We start from the raw sequence: 22,517 nt of genomic DNA on the forward strand, positions 1-22,517 counted from the left end.
TATCTTTGGTCTCTTTATTGCATCTCTGATTAATGCCCAACTTGCCTGTTCTGGGATTTTTGGTGGGCGGCCCTCTCTTGGCAGGTTTGTTGTGGTGAAATATTCTTTCCATTTTTAATAATGGATTTAATGGTGCTCTGTGGGATGTTCAAAGTTTCAGATATTTTTTTATAACCCAACCCTGATCTGTACTTCTCAACAACTTTGGCCCTGACCTATTTGGAGAGCTCCGTGCCACTTGCTTGGTGGTGCCCCTTGCTTAGTGGTGTTGCAGACTCTGGGGCCTTTCAATACAGGTGTATATATACTGAGATCATGTGACAGATCATGTGACACTTAGATTGCACGCAGGTGGACTTTATTTACTAATTATGTGACTTCTGAAGGTAATTGGTTGCACTAGATCTTGTATAGGGGCTTCATAGCAAAGGGGGTGAATACATATGCATTATTTTTGAAGCAAGTTACTTTTTCCATTTCACTTCACCAATTTAAACTATTTTGTGTGTGTCCATTACATTAATTCCAAATAAAAATCAAGTTAAATTACAGGTTGTAATGCAACAAAATAGGAAAAATGCCAAGGAGGGTGAATACTTTTGCAAGGCACTGTACATCATGCCATCATAAGGACAACATCAATCAATAAACACTTTGCCATGGCATATACATTAAATGATATTGTTATGGATTTACTACAGTAGGATATTACTCTCACCTTGAGTAGAGTAGAGTAGAGTTGCCCTGAGCTGTGTCCTGTAATGTTACTGTTGACTGATCAGCATTAATGTCTGCATCTACTATCTAAGTCTCTCACCAGTATCTGCTGTGAATACTGAGCTGTGAGCTGTGCTGTCAGTTTCATCAGTCTCAACGTCTCTCTCTGTTATTGTAGGAGTCAGTGATGATGCAGTTCTGTGGGAATAAACTGGACAAGAAAGATTTCTTCGGCAAGTCAGACCCATTCCTCGTCTTCTATCGCAGCAATGAAGACGGCACGTGAGTATACTTTACCTACCCCTTCTTCAGATCTCCCCCATTCAATTCCATCCATCAGTCCCGCAATCTGATGGAAATTAGATTCCATTGAATTCCTTTAGGTAAACAACCTTACATCTCTTTGTTTGTGTGTGTGTGTGTGTGTGTGTGTGTGTGTGCGTTACATCCTACTGGGTCTTCTCTCTCATCAACACAGGTCAGATAAGCAGGTCTACTCAATCAATCAATCAAATGTATTTATAAAGCCCTTCTTACATCATCTGATGTCATAAAGTGCTGTACAGAAACCCAGCCTAAAACCCCAAAAGGCAAGCAATGCAGGTGTAGAAGCACAGTGGCTAGGAAAAACTCCTTAGAAAGGCCAGAACATAGGAAGAAATCTAGAGAGGAACCAGGCTATGAGGGGTGGCCGGTCCTCTTCTGGCTGTGCCGGGTGGAGATTATAACAGAACATGGCCAAGATGTTCAAACGTTCATAGATGACCAGCAGAGTCAAATAATAATAATCACAGTGGTTGTCGAGGGTGCAACAGGTCAGGAGTAAATGTCAGTTGGCTTTTCATAGCCAATCATTCAGAGTATCTCTACCCCTCCTGCTGTCTCTCGAGAGTTGAAAACAGCAGGTCTGGGACAGGTAGCACGTCTGATGAACAGGTCAGGGTTCCATAGCTGCAGGCAGAACAGTTGAAACTGGAGCAGCAGCACGGGCAGGGGGACTGGGGACAGCAAAGGAATCATCAGGCCAGGTAGTCCTGAGGCATGATCCTAGGGCTCAGGTCCTCCGAGAGAGAGAAAAAGAGAGAATTAGAGAGAGCATACTTAAATTCACACAGGACACCGGATAAGACAGGAGAAATACTCCAGATATAACAGACTGACCCTAGCCCACCTGACACGTAAACTACTGCAGCATAAATACTGGAGGCTGAGGCTTTATCACACACACACCTATGTTGCAGCCGGCAGAGCAGAGAGGAGATGACCTAGAGGGAGCAGTGGTTGGAGGGAAAGCTCCCTATTGCCCCCCTGATCTCTCTCTCTCTCTCTCTCTCTCTCTCTCTCTCTCTCTCTCTCTCTCTCTCTCTCTTTCTCTTTCTCTCTCTCTCTCTCAGTTAATGGAAGGTGAAGCTCAAGCTCTCTGAACTCATATTCCACACGGCACTATATTCACTTTAAAACTATTTACTTTTGCAGTGAATGATGATTATACTGATAATTACTCAGTTGATGCTAATTGCTCTTAGAACTGAAACATATATTTTTTTGTGCCGGTCATCATGATGACATTTGAAATGTTTTTTTATCGCTCGATATTTTGCCAAAGTATGGAAAAAAGGAATCAATGTCTTAGAGATATGTATCACTAAATGAGTGCAATTTATCTTCTTGGGGGGGAAGAAAGATCTGAGGGAGCTGAGAGTCAAAGAGAGACGTTTAAACTTGAGAAAAATCTTGAGAAGATCACAGGAAGATAGTTTGTCTCGCTAATTCTGAATTTGCACAGATACTCTGAGGAAGAGAGGAAGATGTGGGGATAAAGAGGAACAGTGAAAGGAATATTATCCAGTGATTGATTGACCCATTGATAAGTGTATGGCTTGTCTTGTCGCTGTGTTTCTCCAGGTTCACAATCTGCCATAAGACAGAGGTGGTGAAGAACACACTAAACCCAGTGTGGCAGGCCTTCAAGATACCTGTCAGAGCACTCTGCAATGGAGACTATGACAGGTCAGTGTGTGTGTGTGTGTCTACGTGTGTCTGTGTGCGTGTGTGTGTAGTGTGGCCAGCAAGATTAAACTGGCATTAACTGTTTTGCTGAAGTGTGTGAGGGCCATGTTGATAATCTTCTTTTTCATTTTTTTTAAACTTTTTTTTTCATTTTTTTTACAATTGGTGTGTTTTGTAAAAATTATTTGGTTGACAGGATCTAATCTGCAATAGGATAAAATATTTTTTAGATGGACTCCATTTTCCAAGAATCACCATGCATGCATAGAATTCCTTGGTTGCTAAATTGGTTGTGAACCTATTAAATGCATATGGAAGCTATTATAATGAACTCCAAAGGAGAAAGGAATGCTTGGTCTGCTTATGAATAGCCTTCCTCTCTGCAATCATCTTTCTCCCTCAGTGGAGTAGTCTATTCACATGCCTGACTGACAGACAGGTGTCATGCCCTCACTCAAATGTAATGGCCCTTAAATCCAGGGTGTAAGAAGCACTGCAATAGTTTTTCACCCCCAAGTTTGAACTCCCCCAGTGTGTGTGTGTGTAATGTAAAGGACAATGTGTGTGTGTGTAATGTAAAGGACAATGTGTGTGTGTGTGTCACTCCGTAATCCCATCTCAGGGATTGTGTTTGTATTCATCTCCAGTTGTCAGCGGGCTTGTTTGCCAGTGATAAGGCACAAAGCCCCAGATGAATGGTCTGAGCTAGTCAGGCTGCATTGATTGGAACAGAGCTGGGCCCTGGCTCTGTCTGAGTTGTTAGGAGGTTAGTTAGAGAGAGCTCATTGTTATCAGTGTGTGGGGAGCCAAGGAAGCACACGAATGAACGCTTACACACACACACACACACATACATATACATTGATTTACGCACACACACACACAGCGAGAGTGCGAGTCTCTGGGGGTCTGGGATGAGAGATAAGGGAGAGGCAGGACGAGAGCCACGAGAGAACGCTAACAATGGAGAGCTGTGTGTCCCCCTGCTGATAGTACCACCGCTGATGGGCCCTTGTTAGAGACACACACTCTCACGCACGCACACATACACACTTTCTCCCGCCACCCCGGGGACTACAGAAGGAGCAGCAAACCCATTGTCTTTCCTGCCAACTCATCGCTCCTGTCGTGTCCTCAGAGCATCTTTAGGTTGCGCTTCAATACAGTAATTGTTTTCCAATGAGGTAGTTAATAAAGTCCACTGCTGTTTGTATGAGAGGTCATCCCCCGTGCTGTCCTCCTCTACAGTAGATGTGTGTCCCAAATGGGTGCCATTTGGGTCGCAGTGCAGGACTCCCTCCCTCAGGACCCAGGGGAGGCGTTCTGGTAGATTACTGTCGGGCTGGATGGCTTTATCTTCTAAGCCTTGTATCTAGTCAGCTTAGATGGATGGTGATGGGCTCATCCTTCACTCCATTTGATAGGAGGCTGAGCTGTGTGTGTGTGTGTCTTTGTGTGTGTCTTTGTGTGTGTCTTTGTGCTCTGACAATGCCGGATTGTGCCTCATACCCTCTTACGAACCCCTTCTGGAAACTCATTAATAACCTGTGACCTCTCACCCGGTGGTAATCTATAACTAATGATTACCTTTTCATCTAAGCATCTGTTCGTTATTTTCTTTTTTTCCTCATCTGAAAAGAGAGGTGAAATTGAGACAGGTGAAATTGGTGCTGGGTGGAAATACGCATAGCCACAGTGAACTACTCATCTCTTGGCTCTGGTGAAGGAAAATGGCCACTTGTCAGGGGAAAACGATTCTTCAGTTTGAGAGGATTGGATGATGGTAGAAGAGCACTGCTTTTCTCTCTCTAACGTTCGGTATTTTGGAAACTAATATAGACATGATATAGATTACTATAAACGATCCTCCTTCAGAATAGTATGCATTTGAACTTAAAACTTGTTTGGTGGGAATGTACAATGCCATGATCATAGATTCTGCTGAGAATTGTCCTGTTAAACTAAATAAATCTGTTTCTAATATATATATATTTTTTTCACCCTACTAGAACGATCAAGATAGAATGCTACGACTGGGAAAGAGATGGAAGGTAATTTAATTTGAGTCTTAATTGAAGAGCACCTTCATTGGCATGATGTAATCCACTGTGTTATCTAAATTAGGATATTTGAACTAATCCTAATCTATATTTCTAGAAGGTAAGGAAGCTGGAGGGGATGCTGCTTCATTCAACACACATTGACATGTTGTTGTTGAAGTGGGGGAATTGGCCCATTTAAATATAGAGGCGGGGCCAAGGGCGGGGCAGCAGTAGAAGAAACACCAGCTTGATTTGAGTGTCATCATTTCATATTATGGGTTTAGGGGACAAGGTTATTGCACTGGGGTGTTGCGTTACGGTATGCTCTCACTCCCTCTGTCTCGTTGCCTCTTTATACCCGTCAGCGTTATGTCGGGTGTTACCAGACCTCTCTTTGCTTGCAGGTAGAGGGGTTACACTGTTTCCGAATTCATTTTATTTTAAGGAAGTGCATTGAACATACAGTGCCATGGAAAAGGATTTGACCCATTTTTTTGATTTTCTCTACTTTTGCATATATTTGACACGGAATGTTACAGGATCTTCAACCAAAATCGAATATTAGACGACAGGGAACCTGTGCGAACAAATAACACAACAATTACATACTTATTTCATTTATTTTATAGACAAAGTTGTACAGCAGCCAATGTCCCTTGTGTGAAAAAGTAATTGCCCCCTTGCACCTGTTAGATTCTACGTTTGAGTAAATCAATCACGGACACTGAAGAAGCTTAACCACGTCTCCTCCTTATCTCTAAACATTGCATCATTATTGCTGAGCAGGGAGCTAAGTGATATGATCCTTCAATGGGGTCCCCTCCGTATCAGTACTGCCACATGCGATCGTGTTCCCTGCACTCCGCCCCTTCCAAGCTTCATTATGGCACCCCTCATGTCTCTTTTGTAACTAATGTTCCTATTCTTCTGAGTATAACAATGTTCAGCGTTTACCCCAGAATCCAACACACTTAATAACTGGTTGTGTCACCTTTCAGCTGCTTGTTGATCAGTCGTCGTGGAGGATTTTGTCATCCAGAAAAGTTACTTTTGAATCATTTGTCCATAGAACATTCTTACAAGAGTCTTGCTGATCCTCCAGGTGCTTTTTGGCAAACTTGAGTCAACTTTTTGGACGACACGGATCCCGTTATGCCTGGCGAAAACCAAACGCTGCATTTCACTGTAAGAACCTCTTACCAACAGTCTAGCGTGGTGGTGGTAGTGTGATGGTTTGGGGATGCTTTGCTGCCTCAGGACCTGGACGACTTGCCTTAATAGAAGGAACCATGTATACTGCTCTGTATCAGAGAATTCTACAGGAGAATGTCGGTCCATCTGTCTGTGAGCTGAAGCGCAGCTGGGACATGCAGCATGACAATGATTCAAAACACACAATCAAGTCTACATGAAAATGGCTAAAAAAACAACCCATTTTGAAGTTTTGGAATGGCCTAGTCAAAGTCCAGGCCTAATCCCAATTGAGATGTTGTGACAGGACTTGAAATGAGCAGTTCACATATGTCGCGGAGTTAAATTTGTTCTACATGCAAGAGTGGGCCAAAATTTCTCCACAGCAATGTGAGAAACTGATCACCAACTACAGGAAGTATTTGGTTGCAATCACTGCATCTAAAGGTGGCACAATCAGTTATTGAGTGTAAAGGGGCATTTACTCTTTCACACAGGGGAATTGAGTGTTGCGTAGCTTTGTTTATTGTAAACTCAGGTTCCCTTTATCTAATATAAGGTTTTCGTTGAAGATCTTGATAACATTCAGTATCGAAAATAGAAAGAATCAGAAAGGGGACAACTACTTTTTCCCACCCTCAAGTGGCTGCATGAAAAACACAAGTGAAATCTCTACTTAATCACTCTCAAATAATGATTAAATGTCTATCTATCTCACTCTTTCTTGCTTTAACATTTCATGAATAATATCTTATCTCAACTGATCTCATTCCGTCCACTAGACTATTATAATACTTTGCAATACACTTAGGCACGTCGATCAGGCTTCTGCCACTAACAGTGGTGCTTTGTGGGTTGTGTATTTGAAATCCTATGATTTTACTAATGATTGTTTTGTGCGTTGTGTCCTTAGCCATGACTTCATAGGAGAGTTCACTACCAGCTACAGAGAGCTATCCAGAGGCCAGTCCCAGTTCAATGTGTATGAGGTAAGTGTGTGTGTGTTTACATGTGTGCATGTGTCATGTTTACGTATGTATGTGTACTTGGTGGAATGCAATATTATGTATCTGTATACTTTTAATGTCACTCACCCACACAGAAGTACATTTAGTAAATCTCCTCTGGAGCGATTCTTCATGGCATTTCTCCTGAATTTTCGTTCACGGAGTTTGATGTAAAGTGAGGGAGTTTTGATGGATGGCCAGCCTCCACACTCCGTCTCTTAAGATAGAACTGAACAGTTGTTCATTAAAAACAATATTCTGAGTGGGAAGCACACAGGGGGACCCTTATTTTAAGCAGCTGGTGTTTGTCTAGTGAGAGAAAGAAGACACACAGCCACACCGTGATTGTGTGCTGTCATCCAAGATTCTGGCACTGGGACATGACAATCTATCATCATTTCCCAAGTCACAGCTCTTGGCTTCCACCCATATTCTCTGGTTCGTTTTTTTCCTCCACAGTAAATTGAACTATTTAGGAGAGGAGGTTCTACATCACTACTGTGTGTGTGTGTGTGTGTGTGTGTGTGTGTGTGTGTGCCTTCCCTTAACCATCCGTCCATTTGTTAACAGTAAGCACCCAATGCCCAGCATCAAATCAAATGTATTTGTCACATACAAATTATTAGCAGATGTTAATGCGAGTGTAGCGAAATGCTTGTGCTTCTAGTTCCGACCATGCAGTAATATCTAACAAGTAATCTAACCGAACAATTTCACAACAACTACCTTATATACACAAGTGTACGAATATGTACATAAAAATATATGAATGAGTGATACCCGAATGGCATTGGCGGTATAGAGTGCAATATATAGATATGAGATGAGTAATGTAGGGTATGAAAACATTATATAAAGTGGCATTGTTAAAAGTGGCTAGTGATACATTTAATTACATCAAGATGGCAAGATGCAGTAGATGGTATAGTGTACAGTATATACATATGAGATGAGTAATGTAGGGTATGTAAGCATTATATAAAGTGGCTAGTGATAAATTGATTACATACATTTTTCCATTATTAAAGTGGCTAGAGTTGAGTCCCCGCCCTGTGCAACTGGGTACTTGACTTCCCGACGGGCCGCCCCCAGGTGGTGAGGGTAGGTAACAACAACTCCACCCCGCTGATCCTCAACACTGGGGCCCCACAAGGGTGCGTTCTGAGCCCTCTCCTGTACTCCCTGTTAACCCACGACTGCGTGGCCATGCATGCCTCCAACTCAATTATCAAGTTTGCGGACGAGACTACAGTGGTAGGCTTGATTACCAACAATGAAGAGACGGCCTACAGGGAGGAGGTGAGGGCCCTCGGAGTGTGGTGTCAGGAAAATAACCTCACACTCAACGTCAACAAAACAAAGGAGATGATTGTGGACTTCAGGAAACAGCAGAGGGAGCACCCCCCTATCCACATCGATGGGACAGTAGTGGAGAAGGTAGTATGTTTTAAGTTCCTTGGCGTACACATCACGGACAAACTGAATTGGTCCACCCACACAGACAGCGTGGTGAAGAAGGCGCAGCAGCGCCTCTTCAACCTCAGCAGGCTGAAGAAATGTGGCTTGTCACCAAAAGCACTCACAAACATCCTGTCGGGCTGTATCACCGCCTGGTACGGCAACTGCTCCGCCCACAACCGTAAGGCCTCTGGAGAGGGTAGTGAGGTCTGCACAACGCATCACCGGGGGCAAACTACCTGCCCTCCAGGACACCTACACCACCCGATGTCACAGGAAGGCCATAAAGATCATCAAGGACAACAACCACCCAAGCCACTGCCTGTTCACCCCGCTATCATCCAGAAGGCGAGGTCAGTACAGGTGCATCAAAGCTGGGACCGAGAGACTGAAAAACAGCTTCTATCTCAAGGCCATCAGACTGTTAAATGTTTTACTTACGTTGGCTACAGTGAAGGAGAGCCTGCAGGTTTTGGTATCGGGCCGTGTCAGTGACACTGTATTGTCCTCAAAGCGAGAAAAAAAGTTGTTTAGTCTGTCTGGGAGCAAGACATCGTGGTCCGCGACGGGGCTGGTTTTTCTTTTGTAGTCCGTGATTGACTGTAGACCCTGCCACATACCTCTTGTGTCTGAGCCACTGCCTTGATTAAAAGCAGTGGTTCGCGCTTTCAGTTTTGCGTGAATACTGCCGTCAATCAACGGTTTCTGGTTGGGGAATGTTTTAATAGACGCTGTGTGTACAACATCACCGATGCACTTGCTAATAAACTCACACAATGCGGAACATATCCCCGTCCACGTGATCAAAGCAATCTTGGAGCATGGAATCCGATTGATCGGACCAGCGTTGAACAGACCTGAGCGCGGGAGCTTCATTTTTTTTGTTTCTGTCTATAGGTTGGGAGCAACAAAATGGAGTCGTGGTCAGCTTTTCCAAAGGGAGTGGGGGGGAGGGCCTTATATGCGTTGAGGAAATTAGAATAACAATGGTCTAGGGTTTTGCCAGGCCTGGTAGCACAATCGATATGCTGATATAATTTGGGGTGCCTTGTTTTCAGATTAGCCTGTTTAAAATCCCCAGCTACAATAAATGCAGCCTCAGGATATGTGGTTTCCAGTTTACATAGTCAAATGAAGTTCTTTCAGGGCCGTCGATGTGTCTGCTTGGGGGCGAATATAAACGACTGTGATTATGAACGAAGAGAATTCTCTTGGTAGATAATGCGGTCGGCATTTGATTGTGAGGTATTCTAAGTCAGGTGAACAAAAGGACTCGAGTTCCTGTATGTTGTTATGATCACACCACGTCTCGTTAATCACAAGGAATACACCCCCGCCTTTTTTCTTGCCAGAGAGATGCTTGTTTCTGTATGGGCGATCCGTGAAGAAAACAGGTGGCTGTACCGACTCCGATAGCGTGTCTCGAGTGAGCCATGTTTCCGTGAAACAAAGAACGTTACAGCCTCTGATGTCTCTCTGGAATGCTACCCTTGCATGGGGCCCGATCTCTGTTGTACACATTGCCCCTTCACACAAACAAACACAAACACTGCTTATGGTTGTCTACCGTGCCCGATGATCACCATCTTCTCTTTTACTTGTGAAATACGCCGCTTGTGAGCAGCTCCCGTCTCCCTGGTCTTCTCTGTCTATCTGTTGACTTGATGTGACATCTACTCTTGCCAGAGCAGTTACTGAACACAACACAAGGGAAAGCAACTGCTACAGTGTCTGTGTCTCCATGTTTGAATGAGGCTGCTGTTCTCTCCACAGGTTATGAATCCGAAGAAGAAAGGAAAAAAGAAAAAATACCTAAACTCTGGAACGGTAAGCCACAACGGCCACTGTCCATCCGTTCTTTTTATCTTGTTTATGTTGATTTGAGCTTGGTTTAGTCATTGTCTTTATTGTAAAGCCTGTTCCATCCTTGTATCCATATTGTCTCCAGGTAACTCTGCTCTCATTCCTGGTGGATATAGAAGTCACCTTCCTCGACTACATCAAAGGAGGGTGAGTGACACTGCATTCTCTCTCTACAGTGTGAATGCAGAGATGGAGTGAAAGAACCTCTCACTCCTGCATTCCCTCGTTTATTCATATAGAAAAGAAAAAGAAAGAAAAGGGAGAGATTGACAGGTATGCAGATGTGAAGTCCGGTGGAGGGGGACGTGAGGAGAGTGAACTGTATGTGTGTTGATTCCGGCCCTCTAGTCCATGGCTGAATGGGTGATGGTGGCTGAGTGTGTGCAGTGGTGCGTAGCAGAACGCTCGCCCACACACACTTTCTGACTTTCATAAGACTCACAGGGAAGGCTAGTCAGGCTTGCACTCCAGAGCATGGGTCGAACGGTTAAACAAGGAAGAGAGGGAAAGGTTTAGAGAGACCGAGATGGAGAGAGTCAGAAAATCAGAGAGACAGAAAGAGAGGGAGAGAACGTGAGCGAGGTCTGTGATGAAATGAGAGACACAGAATGGCCATTTTGAAAGCAGCACTCCAGTCCTCTTATGGCCTGTTCTTGACAACACTTCTCATCTAAAGGTCATGGATCATGTGTAGTATTGTTTAACAAGGATAGGTAGGGTAGCAGACTAACATGTGGTGCATTGACCCTTATACTGTCAGAGCTCTCTCGGTATTTCGATGAGCATTTACATTGTCAATGGCAGTCAGAGGAGGAGTGGGGAGCTTTTTTCAATCAAGCACAACATCTCATTGATATGGAGCCTTTTCCTCTCGGCATGTAGTCAGTCCTATACAGTCTGACATGTAGGAAGTTGGTCCTGTTTTGAGCTGTCGCCTGAGGGTGAGCTGAGGGGTAATCATCACTGACACTGACCCTCCTGTGTAGTTCAGGAAGTGTAGTCATGTGCTGTATGTGAATATACCCTCAGGTTACTGTTGTGAATGTGTTCCTAGTCAACATCAATTTTAAAATACATGTTAATGAATATATAAATAACTAGGGCCTGGACAATACCAGTGTCGCGATACTTGTTAGTGTGGTGGCAAGGAAGCAAAATATGAAGCAAATTTGACTTCTTTAGGAAAAACGGCCCTAATGTTGGAAACAAACATCATTATGTTGTCATCTGAGTCACATGTATTTATTTTCCAACCTATAGCACACAATATTTGGCACACATGAGGTTTTTAAAGGACCAAAGAGTTTGGTCTGCTTCATGTAAAAAATGTTGCCATGGAAAAAGTATTGCAATACTGGTAAATTGTCCCGGGCCTATAAATAACAGTGAACGTCTTCACAGCCCCAGTCAATGAGACAGCTGATGTATCTACATGTTTATAGAGGTGGATGTCTCTCCTCCCATCATATATGGGTAATACAGGACAAGCCAGAGGCTGAGGTCACTGACCGTTCCATGTGAGATCTACATTTACTTCCTCTACCAATCAATAAGGTATCGGCAGAATACCAAAGAATATGTGGATAATAGATGGATATACTGAACAAAAATATAAATGCAACATGAAACAATTTCAAAGATTTTTCTGAGTTACAGTTCATATAAGGAAACCAACCAATTGAAGTAAATTCATTAAGCCCTAATCTATGGATTTCACATGACTGGGCCTGGGAGGGTATAGATCCACCCACTTGACAGCCAGGCCCACACACACACACACCCACTGGGGTGTGAAGCCGGTTGGACGTACTGCCAAATTCTCTAAAACAACGTTGGAGGTGGCTTATGGTAGAGATTTCAGCTCATGAAACATGAGCACTTTACATGTTGTGTTTATATTTTTGTTCAGTGTTAAGTGACTGATTTGGTCTTATGTAGCAAAATTTTTAATTGTGTTTTTTTACATTCAATAAAAGTAGAGACTCAGAGCTAGAAAATGATATACCATGCACTACAATGGAGTGATTTGAAAGTTGATAAACGCCAATTTTGAGGAAATGACCCTTTGTCTACACCCATTTAGCATAATTCACATCTTCTTAAGCCTTAGCCCCACCCATCTCTTTAAGGATTCACAACTGTACTTTTTGCATGTTGGTTAGGACATCTACTTAGTGCATGACACAAGTCATTTTCCCAACAATTGTTTACAGACAGATTATTTCACTTATAATTCACTGTATCACAATTCCAGTGGTTCAGAAGTTTACATACACTAAGTTGACTGTGCCTTTAAACAGCTTGGAAAATTCCAGAAAATTATGTCATGGTTTTAGAAGCTTCTGATAGGCTAATTGACATCACTTGAGTCAATTGGAGTTGTACCTGTGGATGTATTTCAAGGCCTACCTTCAATCTCAGTGCCTCTTTGCTTGACATCATTGGAAAATCAGGGGGGAAAAGGGTAGACCTCCACAAGTCTGGTTCATCCTTGGGAGCAATTTCCAAAGAATGAAGGTACCACGTTCATCTGTACAAACAATAGTACGCAAGTATAAACACCATGGGACCATGCAGCCGTCGTACCGCTCAGGAAGGAGGCGCGTTCTGTCTACTAGAGATGAACGTACCTTGGTGGGCAAAGTGCAACTCAATCCCAGAACAACAGCAAAGGACCTTGTGAAGATGCTGGAGGAAACAGGTACAAAAGTATCTATATCCACAGTAAAACGAGTCCTATATCGACGTAACCTGAAGGGCCACTCAGCAAGGAAGAAGCCACTTCTCCAAAACCGCCATAAAAAAGCCAGACTACGGTTTGTAACTGCGCATGGCAACAAAGATCGTACTTTTTGGAGAAATGTCCTCTTGTCTGATGAAGCGAATATAGAACTGTTTGGCCATAATGACCATCGTGATGTTTGGAGGAAAAAGAGGAGGCTTGCAAGCCGAAGAACACCATCCCAACCGTGAAGCACGGTGGTGGCAGCATCATGTTGTGGGGGTGCTTTGCTGCGGGAGGGAATGGTGCACTTCACAAAATGGATAGCATCATGAGGATGGAAGATTGTGTGGATATATTGAAGCAACATCTCAAAACATCAGTCAGGAAGTTGAAGCTTGGTCGCAAATGTGTCTTCCAAATGGACAATGACCCCAAGCATACTTCCAAAGTTGTGGCAAAATGGCTTAAGGACAACAAAGTCAAGGTATTGGTGTGGCCATCACAAAGCCGTGGGCAGAACTGGAAAAAAAACATTTGTGGGCAGAACTGAAAAAGCATGTGTGAGCAAGAAGGACTATAATCCTGACTGTTACACCAGCTCTGTCATGAGGAATGGGCCAAAATTCACCCAACTTATTGTGGGAAGCTTGTGGAAGGCTACCCAAAGCGTTTCACCCTTGTTCAACAATTTAAAGGCAATGCTACCAAATACTAATTGAGGAGTGTATGTAAACTTCTGACCCACTGGGAATGTGATGAAAGAAATAAAAGCTAAAATAAATAATTCTCTCTACTATTATTCTGACATTTCACATTCTTAAAATAAATGGTGATCCTAACTGACCTAAAATAGGGTATTTTTACATGGATTAAATGTCAGGAATTGTGAAAAACTGAGTTTAATTGTATTTGGCTAAGGTGTATGTAAACTTCCGACTTCAACTGTACGTGTCTTTACTATAAAACCCATTTTTTAAAAACACAGGAGGTCCCGTAAAAAAAAAAAAAGTGACTCCTCGAATGTTACAGTATAACTCGCACTCTGTAGGGCACTTTCAAGTGAATGTACTGCTGTATGCTAATATATGTTCTGGACACGCCACTGCAAAGCATCTCCTGGAGTTTGATAAACGGCATTGGTGCTATCACAAAATCTATTCTCAGAGAAATTGTATTACTATAAATTAATAACCCTATAATTTTTTTTGCATAGAATTTATTTTATACAGTATTTTTTGCTCATCTTTATCAAGGGTGCCAGTAATTATGCACCTGACTGTATGTAACACAATGGCCGTTGTCCCCAGTGATATGATATTGATCCTGTGGATGCATGTAATATGTGCTGTACACTGAGTGTACAAAACGTTAAGAACACCTGCTCTTTCCAAGATGTAGACTGACCAGGTGAATCCAGGTGTGATCCCCTATTGATGTCACTTGTTATACTTGTAGATGAAGGGGAGGAAATAGGTTCAAGAATGATGTTTAAACCTTGAGACAATTAAAACATGGATTATGTATGTGTGGCATTCAGAGGGTGAATGGGCAAGACGAAATATTGAAGTGCCTTTCAACTGGGTATGGTAGTAGGTGCCAGGCGCACCGTTTCTTTTTTCAAGAACTGCAACGCTGCTGGGGTTTTCACACTCAACGGTTTCCCGTGTGTACCAAGAATGGTCCACCTCCCAAAGGACATCCAGCCATCTTGACACAACTGTGGGAAGTTCAGTGGAACGCTTCCGACATCTTGTAGTCTATGGGGGAGGGGGGCAACTCAATATTAAGAAGGTGTTGTTAATGTTTGTACACTCTGTGTATATTGATGTGGTTTAATGTGTATGAGTGTGATGGAGTTTAACAGTGTAACTGGAGACAAGTGTGTAGGAGACAGGAGTTTACTTTTTTACTCTGCTTATGTAAAATGCATACACAAAACTAGGTCCTTCTGAATGTTGTAGATTAAAAAGCACTTTCCTAACTCCCAACATTGTATGTGTTTTTGACAGAGTGGGCCAAGGAGGGTAAGTGGTGTACCCTGACGTTTGTGTGACTAAATGAAGTGGAAAGCGATGTTTTTGCTGTTTGAAGCCTAAATGGATGATAATGGACTATAGTGCTCATGTTTCATAATAACTGCTTCATGCTGAGCTCTTCTCACACAGCCTTCTCATACCCCCTCGTGTCTCTTCATCTGTTTGGCTTGTTTGATAAGAAATAGCATGGTACTTTAATAGGTATAATCTACACTGAACAAAAATATAAACGCAACATGTAAAGTGTTGGTCCCATGTTTCATGAGCTGAAATAAAGATCCCAGAAATGTTCCAAATCCCTGTTAGTGAGCATTTCTCCTTTGCCAAGATACTCATCGTTTGCTGATGTCAACGTTGTGAACAGAGTGCCCCATGGTGGCGGGGGGGTTATGGTATGGGCAGGCATAAGCTACGGGAAAATGAACATAATCGCTCTAGTGACTCCTTGTGGCAATCTGGGTGTCTGCGGGCTGACTCCGGTCGCCAGTTGAACGGTGTTTCCTCCGACACATTGGTGCGGCTGGCTTCCGGGTTGAGCTGGGGGTTATTAAGGAGTGCGGTTAGGTGGGTCATGTTTCAGAGAACGTTTGATTCCACCTTCGCCTCTCCCGAGCCTGTTAGTCAGTTGCAGTGATGAGACAAGATTGAAAAAAGGGGGTAAAATTCAAATTTCTGGAAGCTGAAAATGTCCCAGTTCTTCCATGGCCTGAATACTCACCAGATATGTCACCCATTGAGCATGTGTGGGATGCTCTGGATCGCCGTGAATGACAGCGTGTTCCAGTTCCCGCCAATATCCAGCAACTTTGCACAGCCATTGAAGAGGCGTGGGACAACATTCAACTCTATGCAAAGGAGATGTGTCGTGCTGCATTAGGCAAATGGTGGTCACACCAGATACTGACTGGTTTTCTGACCGATGGCCTCACCTTTTTTTAAGGCATTTGCCACCAACAGATGCATATCTGGATTCCCAGTCATGTGAAATCTATAGATTAGGTTGTTAATGAATTTATTTCAATTGACTGATTTCCTTATATGAACTGTAACTCAGTAAAATCTTTGAAATTGTAGCATTTATGTATTTTTTCAGTATATAATCCCTTTTTATTTTCTTCTCTTCTATTCTTTGTTGTCTCTCCTCTCCACAGCATTTAGATTTTGATTGACACCTGTATGGAGATTCACTTCATTAGCCAAGAGCGTATTGAAGCCCTCATCCTGACAGGTTCTGAGTGAGAGCAGCCATTGTTAGTGACTCACTCCAATCTGCTAATTTTCATTAGCTCAGAAGTGAATGGGAAAGCACCACAACTATTAGCATTGGAATTAGCATAGAGAATGGATGGGTAGTGTGTTGTAAATCCCCTATCTCTTATCTGGCAGCACACAGCTGTTATGTGTGTGCATGTGTGCGTGGGATTGGGACCCTCATTCAGTGTTAATGTATCAACACCAGTTATCGTATTCAAAGGGAGGAACACGGTCCATTTGAAACAGAATTAATCCAACCTTCTGTTCTGCTTGTGCGGCTTTCAAGTTGTATTAAGCGCGCATCAATGTACCCTTAGTGGTTGCTGGTGTTACCTTATGTGGGCAGCATGTAAACAATCAGTCTTCTTCTTCTCCTCCTTCTATCCTCCTTTCCTTCTTCTCTAAACTTTCAGTGTCCTCACCACTGCACAGTACCATGGTTTGTCATACATTGTCAGAGCCTTGTCCAGTTGAAGCACCCAGGGCTTTAACAATAACACTAGGAATGGATCACTCTCCGAGTCCCAGCTGTTCAATAGGCATTTCCCATCATATATCTCCCCTCTTTTCTCATTAACCCAGCCCACCTCTCTCTCTCTTTCTCTCTCTCTCTCCATCTCTCCACTCCAGGAACAAAAGGAGGATGCGTCTCTGCTCACCCTAATCTTCTTTACTTACACTGCCATTCTTTTCATTAGCTCATCTTTCCTCATCTCTCCAGACAAGTTTCTTTCTTTCCCAGATGTTTTTATTTTTCTGTGAATTGGTCATCAGCTGGCTTTGTGACAGGGTTCTTCCTGCACGGAGGCAAATAAAAGGAGCGCTGTAGAGAAAGGTGCTGCACTGATCGCCCCTGGGTGATACTATCATATAGGAGACATAAGCATGAGTCGGGGTGTGTGCGCACCTCATCCCCCTGCACTCTGATAGCTTCAATATGGCTCACACTCCTACACTCTTTCTATTTTTTAACCTTTATTTAACCAGGGAAGACATTGGGATTGACATGTTTTTTTCAAGTGAGCCCATGTAGTCTCTCTATAGACTGCCTCGTCACTTACGCTTGGGGAGATGGAGTCCTAATTTATGCATGAAACAATCAAGTGGGGTCAAATGAGGATTTGAATTAGCCACAGGACCAGTGCGAATTACTCCTACAGGGTTTCCCATGTCCGCTGGCAGGGGAAGATGGATGCCACTAATACAATAACACTCCTACAGTAGTGCTATTTACTTATTATGAATCACTACTCATAGACAAGGCTGGAAGGGACAGTATGTTAGTCATAGTATGTTAGATGTTTGTTTAGCATGAGAAAATCTCCCCCCCCTCTCTTCCCCTTTCCGCCCCCTACCTCCTCCCACTCCCCATCTCCTCTCTTCCACTCTCCTCTCCTCTCTTCCACTCTCCTCTCCTCTCTCTGCTTCTCCTCTCCTCTCTCTGATAATGATCCAGCTAATAACACAGGCAGACATGAAATAGTTTGCTATGAAGTCCTTATAGTCACTTCCTTAGGGATTTCCTGCTTTACCGTCACTTGAGAAGAGCTGAATTTCTATCCGTTACTTTAATGTTGCTTTTAGATAACGTTTCAAGGCAAGCTTAGCTAAAAAAATTGACCATATTAAAAGTCAAATTCTCTCTCTCTCCGTATCTGTTTGAGCTGTTTGAGCTGGGTTAAAGCGGCGAAAAGCAGTAGAAGCAATAACAAAGCCCTATTTCGGTAAAAAGCTGAGGGATGGGTCTGGAGAAATGTTAACTGTCTCAAATTCATAGACATATATATGGATGCAAGGCCTGACCATCCATGATATCAGCTTTATTGTTTTACCTATGTTTTGAGGCTATACAGTGTTTGTTTGCATTTACTTTGTTTACCAACATTGGTTTACAAACAAGCTTATATTTTGGGTACTGATGAAGGTACAACAGTTGAGTTATTTATAAGTGATATTCTTTAAGAACAAATGGGTACATATCATTAATTTATTAGTGAAAAAATTGATGTCGCAACTGCTGATTGCCCCTTTAAGGTCAGAACGGGCTGGCTAGTTTTCCTGGAACATGCATCGCCAGGGGCAACACCTGGAGCCAATGGGGTGATGTCTCACTCTTACCTCACTGTGCACACTCATCGGTGATTGGTGCAGAAGCTTCAGCTGACCTTTAGCGAGAGTCCTCTGCATTGTAATGGGAATAATTAGATTGTATCTCCACTGATGTACAGTCTCTGAGTTATATGGAAATGACTGAGTAATATTTCATTTCAGACTAGGATACATTTCTCTACTCCTCCTTTTTTCTCTCTCTCTTTATCCATCTCCTTCCCCTGTTTCTGGCTGTCCTCACACTCTGAGCGAGGTGGAAACTCCCAGTGTGTGGGTGTGTGTGTGTTTGAGGAGAGATCCATAATTCAGGCTGGTGGGCCAGTCTGTCTGTCTCCCTCTTGGCACAGAGGAGCTGGACCAGATATGACTTCAATACACCACTGTCTCACCTCCTCTTCTCCTTGAATACTTGACTCCCTGTTCCTTTCTCTGAATATTAAACTGTCTCCTCTCCACTGACTTCTGCAGCGTACCAATGCTCTTAAATATTGAGTGGTACATCTTGGCACTGAATTATGCTGAGGGAAAAAATAGTTGAATTAATGTAACAGTTACATTACAATTCAGTGAAGTTAAAACATGATATGTTTGATGCAGGATCGCCCAGTATAATGTGCACATTGACTTACACTAGAAGATGTAACTTTTTACCCCTACACAAATATTATTTACGAAATGCGCTCAATGGCTTCTGGGTTAAGCGAGCAATGTGTCGAGAAGCAGTGCGGCATGGTGGGGGTCGTGTTTCAGAGGACGCATGGCTCTCAACATTCGCCTCTCCCGAGTCCGTACGAGAGTTGCAACGATGGGACAAGACTGTAACTACCAATTGGATATCACAAAATTGGGTTGAAAAAAAATATATATAATAAGAAATGGGCTCAAACACATTCTTAGCATGCATGCAAAACGAAGCGTAAATGAATGATTTAACACTACATTTGTGATTTAACTCGGGGGGAATGATGCAAGCATCCCTCTGCTCCTTCCTTATTCCTCCCTCCTCTCATCCTCCCTCTCCCCTCCTCCCCTCCCAGACTCTATCTGCCCTAACATGAGGCGACAGTGCCGTACTTCAGGCATCACTCCCCACCCACCCCTTCCTCTCCCAGCAGTAGACCCAGGCTGTGTGTGTCTGTGTGTACTAGAGAGTAGCGCAAAGCCCGACCAGGGCCCTATCCATCCATACCCGCCTCATGGCTCCTAGCCTGACCTGAACCACAGCCAATGCAGGCAGAGTGGCTCAGAGCTGGGGAGAGGAGAGCACAGTACCCCTGGTCTGGTTCTCCCCCTCCCTCACAATGAGTAAACAAGCTTCTTCAGGTCTGCTGCACTAACATGTGTCTGCGGGCTGTGCAGTGCACTCCACATTGCGTCACAGGGTGACAAGTCCAATGGTTCCTTACAGTACCTGATCTATTCAAATACAGGAGGTGGTGGAGAGGGCAAGAGGATGTGTGAGCTACAGCGCACGGCACGCACAGCACATATCAGCACTGTGTGTGCTCTTCTGTTGAACCTGTTTTTTTGTCTTGACTTCTTGGGATTAGAAAGTTATCTCTATTTAAATTAGATTTTGTTTCTTCAGGCACCAAGGGCAAGGAGTGCTTTCAACTTGCCTGCTTGCTTGAGCTATGATAATCAGAATATTATTGTGTTTACTAAAGTTCATTAAGCCAATGGTTTATGGTGTGTGTGTGTGTGTGTGTGTGTGTGTGTGTGTGTGTGTGTGTGTGTGTGTGTGTGTGTGTGTGTGTGTGTGTGTGTGTGTGTGTGTGTGTGTGTGTGTGTGTGTGTGTGTGTGTGTCTATGCTAGCGTGTGGTAAATTTAATAATTACTCTCCTCTTGCTTTTACCTTCCAGGACCCAGATTAATTTCACAGTGGCAATTGATTTCACCGCTTCAAACGGTGAGCAACACACACACTCAACACTTCTCGTAATGCTCAACCAGGGCTGTTTAAATGTATGCATATGGGGTGATCTGTAATAGCCCTACTCCATTATTGCAGGGCAGGCTAAAACCTAATGCTGTAAAAGAGATGATAGCTTAGTGGTGATAACAGGAATGAATGTGCCTCTCTTGTATATTTTAATGTGTACCTGTTATAGCAAGGCTGGAAGGAAATGACCCATCTCTTAGACGTTATAGTGAGGTTGACTGGGACTACCATATCTCTTAGATAACAGCAGATGGTTCAATTCAAACTTAGACCCCACTGATGACTCATGGGTTATTGCTTCCTTGTTTTTATTTGACGAGGTCCAATATATGATGTGCTGGAGCTGATGTTATGGATGTGTGTCCAATAGGGCCGTTAAAAGATCTAAAGTTCATGTCACTATACTCATAACCACTACAGCCAGTGTGCTATAAAGTGAAATGATTCTCCTGCTCATGTTGGTCATGTAGTTATGCATGTCACTCATACTGTACCCACTACCCAGAGTCTTATATAGAGGGAAAGGCAGGGAAAGAGATCTAACACGGTCTAAGGTGAAATGGTGTATTATGCTGTCTAAAAATATCAGCCTTTTGGTTGAACACTCAACTACCTTTCTGGGCAAAAGTATGGGCAAAATTCAGATAACACTGTATTCCACATATAATGCACCACTTTCTACCATAAACGGCATGGGCTAGCAGTGCACTAAATGGGGAATGGAGTTAGATTTGAGACACAGCCGTTCCTTTCTATATCTGGCTCTGTTGTTCCATTATTGTACCTTGTTATTACTGTCCCATTATTTACCATTACTGTACCTGTTTCCCAGGCAACCCAGCCCAGCCCACCTCCCTCCACTACATGAGTCCCTACCAGATGAATGCCTACGCCATGGCCCTGAAGGCTGTAGGGGAGATCATCCAGGACTACGACAGTGATAAGATGTTCCCTGCTTTGGGCTTCGGAGCCAAGCTGCCCCCCGACGGACGGGTCTCACATGAGTTCGCCCTGGTGAGTGACCTCTAACCCCTGACCTCTAACCCCCTAAACCCTGATAAGATAATCCCTGCTCTTGGCTTCAGAGAGGTTGGACGGGTACCCCAACACCAGAGTTGTTCAGTCCTGGCTCGGGTTGGTTAAATTGTGGGTTTGCTCCCTGCATGGAGCACATGTACTTAATGCGTTTGCCGTGGTTACGGGCTTGTTTTATTTATACCTGGTTAAAAGCTGCAGATGCACCAATCGAAATGTAAGCAATTAGACAAGTGAAAGAGCGACAAAACCCTAAGCAAACTCCACCTATCTGGCACTTCAGGCAGGCTCAAAGTTTCAATGTCTACTTAGTGGCTGTATTGTAGAGGCTTAGGATGCCAAGTCCTAAAAAAAAATACTACCACTGAGCTCTATGACTGCCAAGGAGAACAGTAACTGTCCTCTCTGTAAAGAAAAACATTGATCACAGACAGCCCTCCCTCCCATGCCCTCCCTCCCCCTCTCTCTCTTTCCGTCTTCAGCTCTACAGAGTACTGTAAACAGTAGGATACCACTCAGACAGGAACATGCCTCCAGCAATGACAGCAGGGATTTTCCATATCTCTGACTGGGCCTAAAGTTGTATTGATGAAAGCTGTGTATTTATCCTCCTCTCCGTCTCTTCTTTCCTAGTTCTCCTACTTCATTCCCCTGCTTCAGAATTTAATTAGAAATATCTTACATTTTTCTTTTTAGATTCTTCTCTTTTTTTAAATGTTATTCTCCTGCTTGACTGGGATTGATGAAAGATGTTTAACTACCCTCCTTCTCTTTTTGTGTCTTCCAGAATGGCAACCCCCAAAACCCATACTGTGCAGGTATAGATGGAGTGATGGAGGCATATTACCAGAGCCTGAAGTCTGTCTGCCTCTACGGCCCAACCAACTTTTCTCCTGTCATCAACCATGTGGCCAGGTAAGGAGGCTATGAGGAACACAGCTGGACTTGAAACAGCTTTAAGGTCACTTCAGTTTTCGATTCATTTCAGTGAATCTGTGAACCAAATTGAAATTCAATTTGTGATTTGAAAATGATATTACCCACGGTTTTCTATTGTGGAGTCTTTAGATTCACTCCCTGAACTGACTGGATACACATAGCAGGGTGATAAAAACAGAGGGTGACAT

General features: G+C 43.4%; 1 protein-coding gene across 4 annotated transcripts in view; it reads left to right on the top strand.

The window, feature by feature from the left end:
- The window catches only part of LOC109896819 (copine-8), a 103,788-nt gene that overhangs the window by 75,688 nt on the left and 5,583 nt on the right, over positions 1-22,517 (top strand). Inside the window, exons 8-18 of one of the 4 annotated variants that reach the window (XM_031832018.1) lie at positions 896-999; positions 2,623-2,727; positions 4,737-4,778; positions 4,885-4,887; positions 6,874-6,949; positions 10,199-10,252; positions 10,374-10,435; positions 15,023-15,037; positions 20,276-20,322; positions 21,188-21,369; positions 22,178-22,305. In XM_031832018.1, coding sequence (XP_031687878.1) covers positions 896-999; positions 2,623-2,727; positions 4,737-4,778; positions 4,885-4,887; positions 6,874-6,949; positions 10,199-10,252; positions 10,374-10,435; positions 15,023-15,037; positions 20,276-20,322; positions 21,188-21,369; positions 22,178-22,305 — 818 coding nt within the window. The remainder of the gene's footprint in view (positions 1-895; positions 1,000-2,622; positions 2,728-4,736; positions 4,779-4,884; positions 4,888-6,873; positions 6,950-10,198; positions 10,253-10,373; positions 10,436-15,022; positions 15,038-20,275; positions 20,323-21,187; positions 21,370-22,177; positions 22,306-22,517) is intronic. The other 3 variants (XM_031832020.1, XM_031832019.1, XM_031832021.1) reach the window with 3 other exon arrangements.

The sequence above is a fragment of the Oncorhynchus kisutch genome, linkage group LG9 (genome assembly GCF_002021735.2).
Source record: "Oncorhynchus kisutch isolate 150728-3 linkage group LG9, Okis_V2, whole genome shotgun sequence".
In the NCBI taxonomy this organism is placed as follows: domain Eukaryota; kingdom Metazoa; phylum Chordata; class Actinopteri; order Salmoniformes; family Salmonidae; genus Oncorhynchus; species Oncorhynchus kisutch.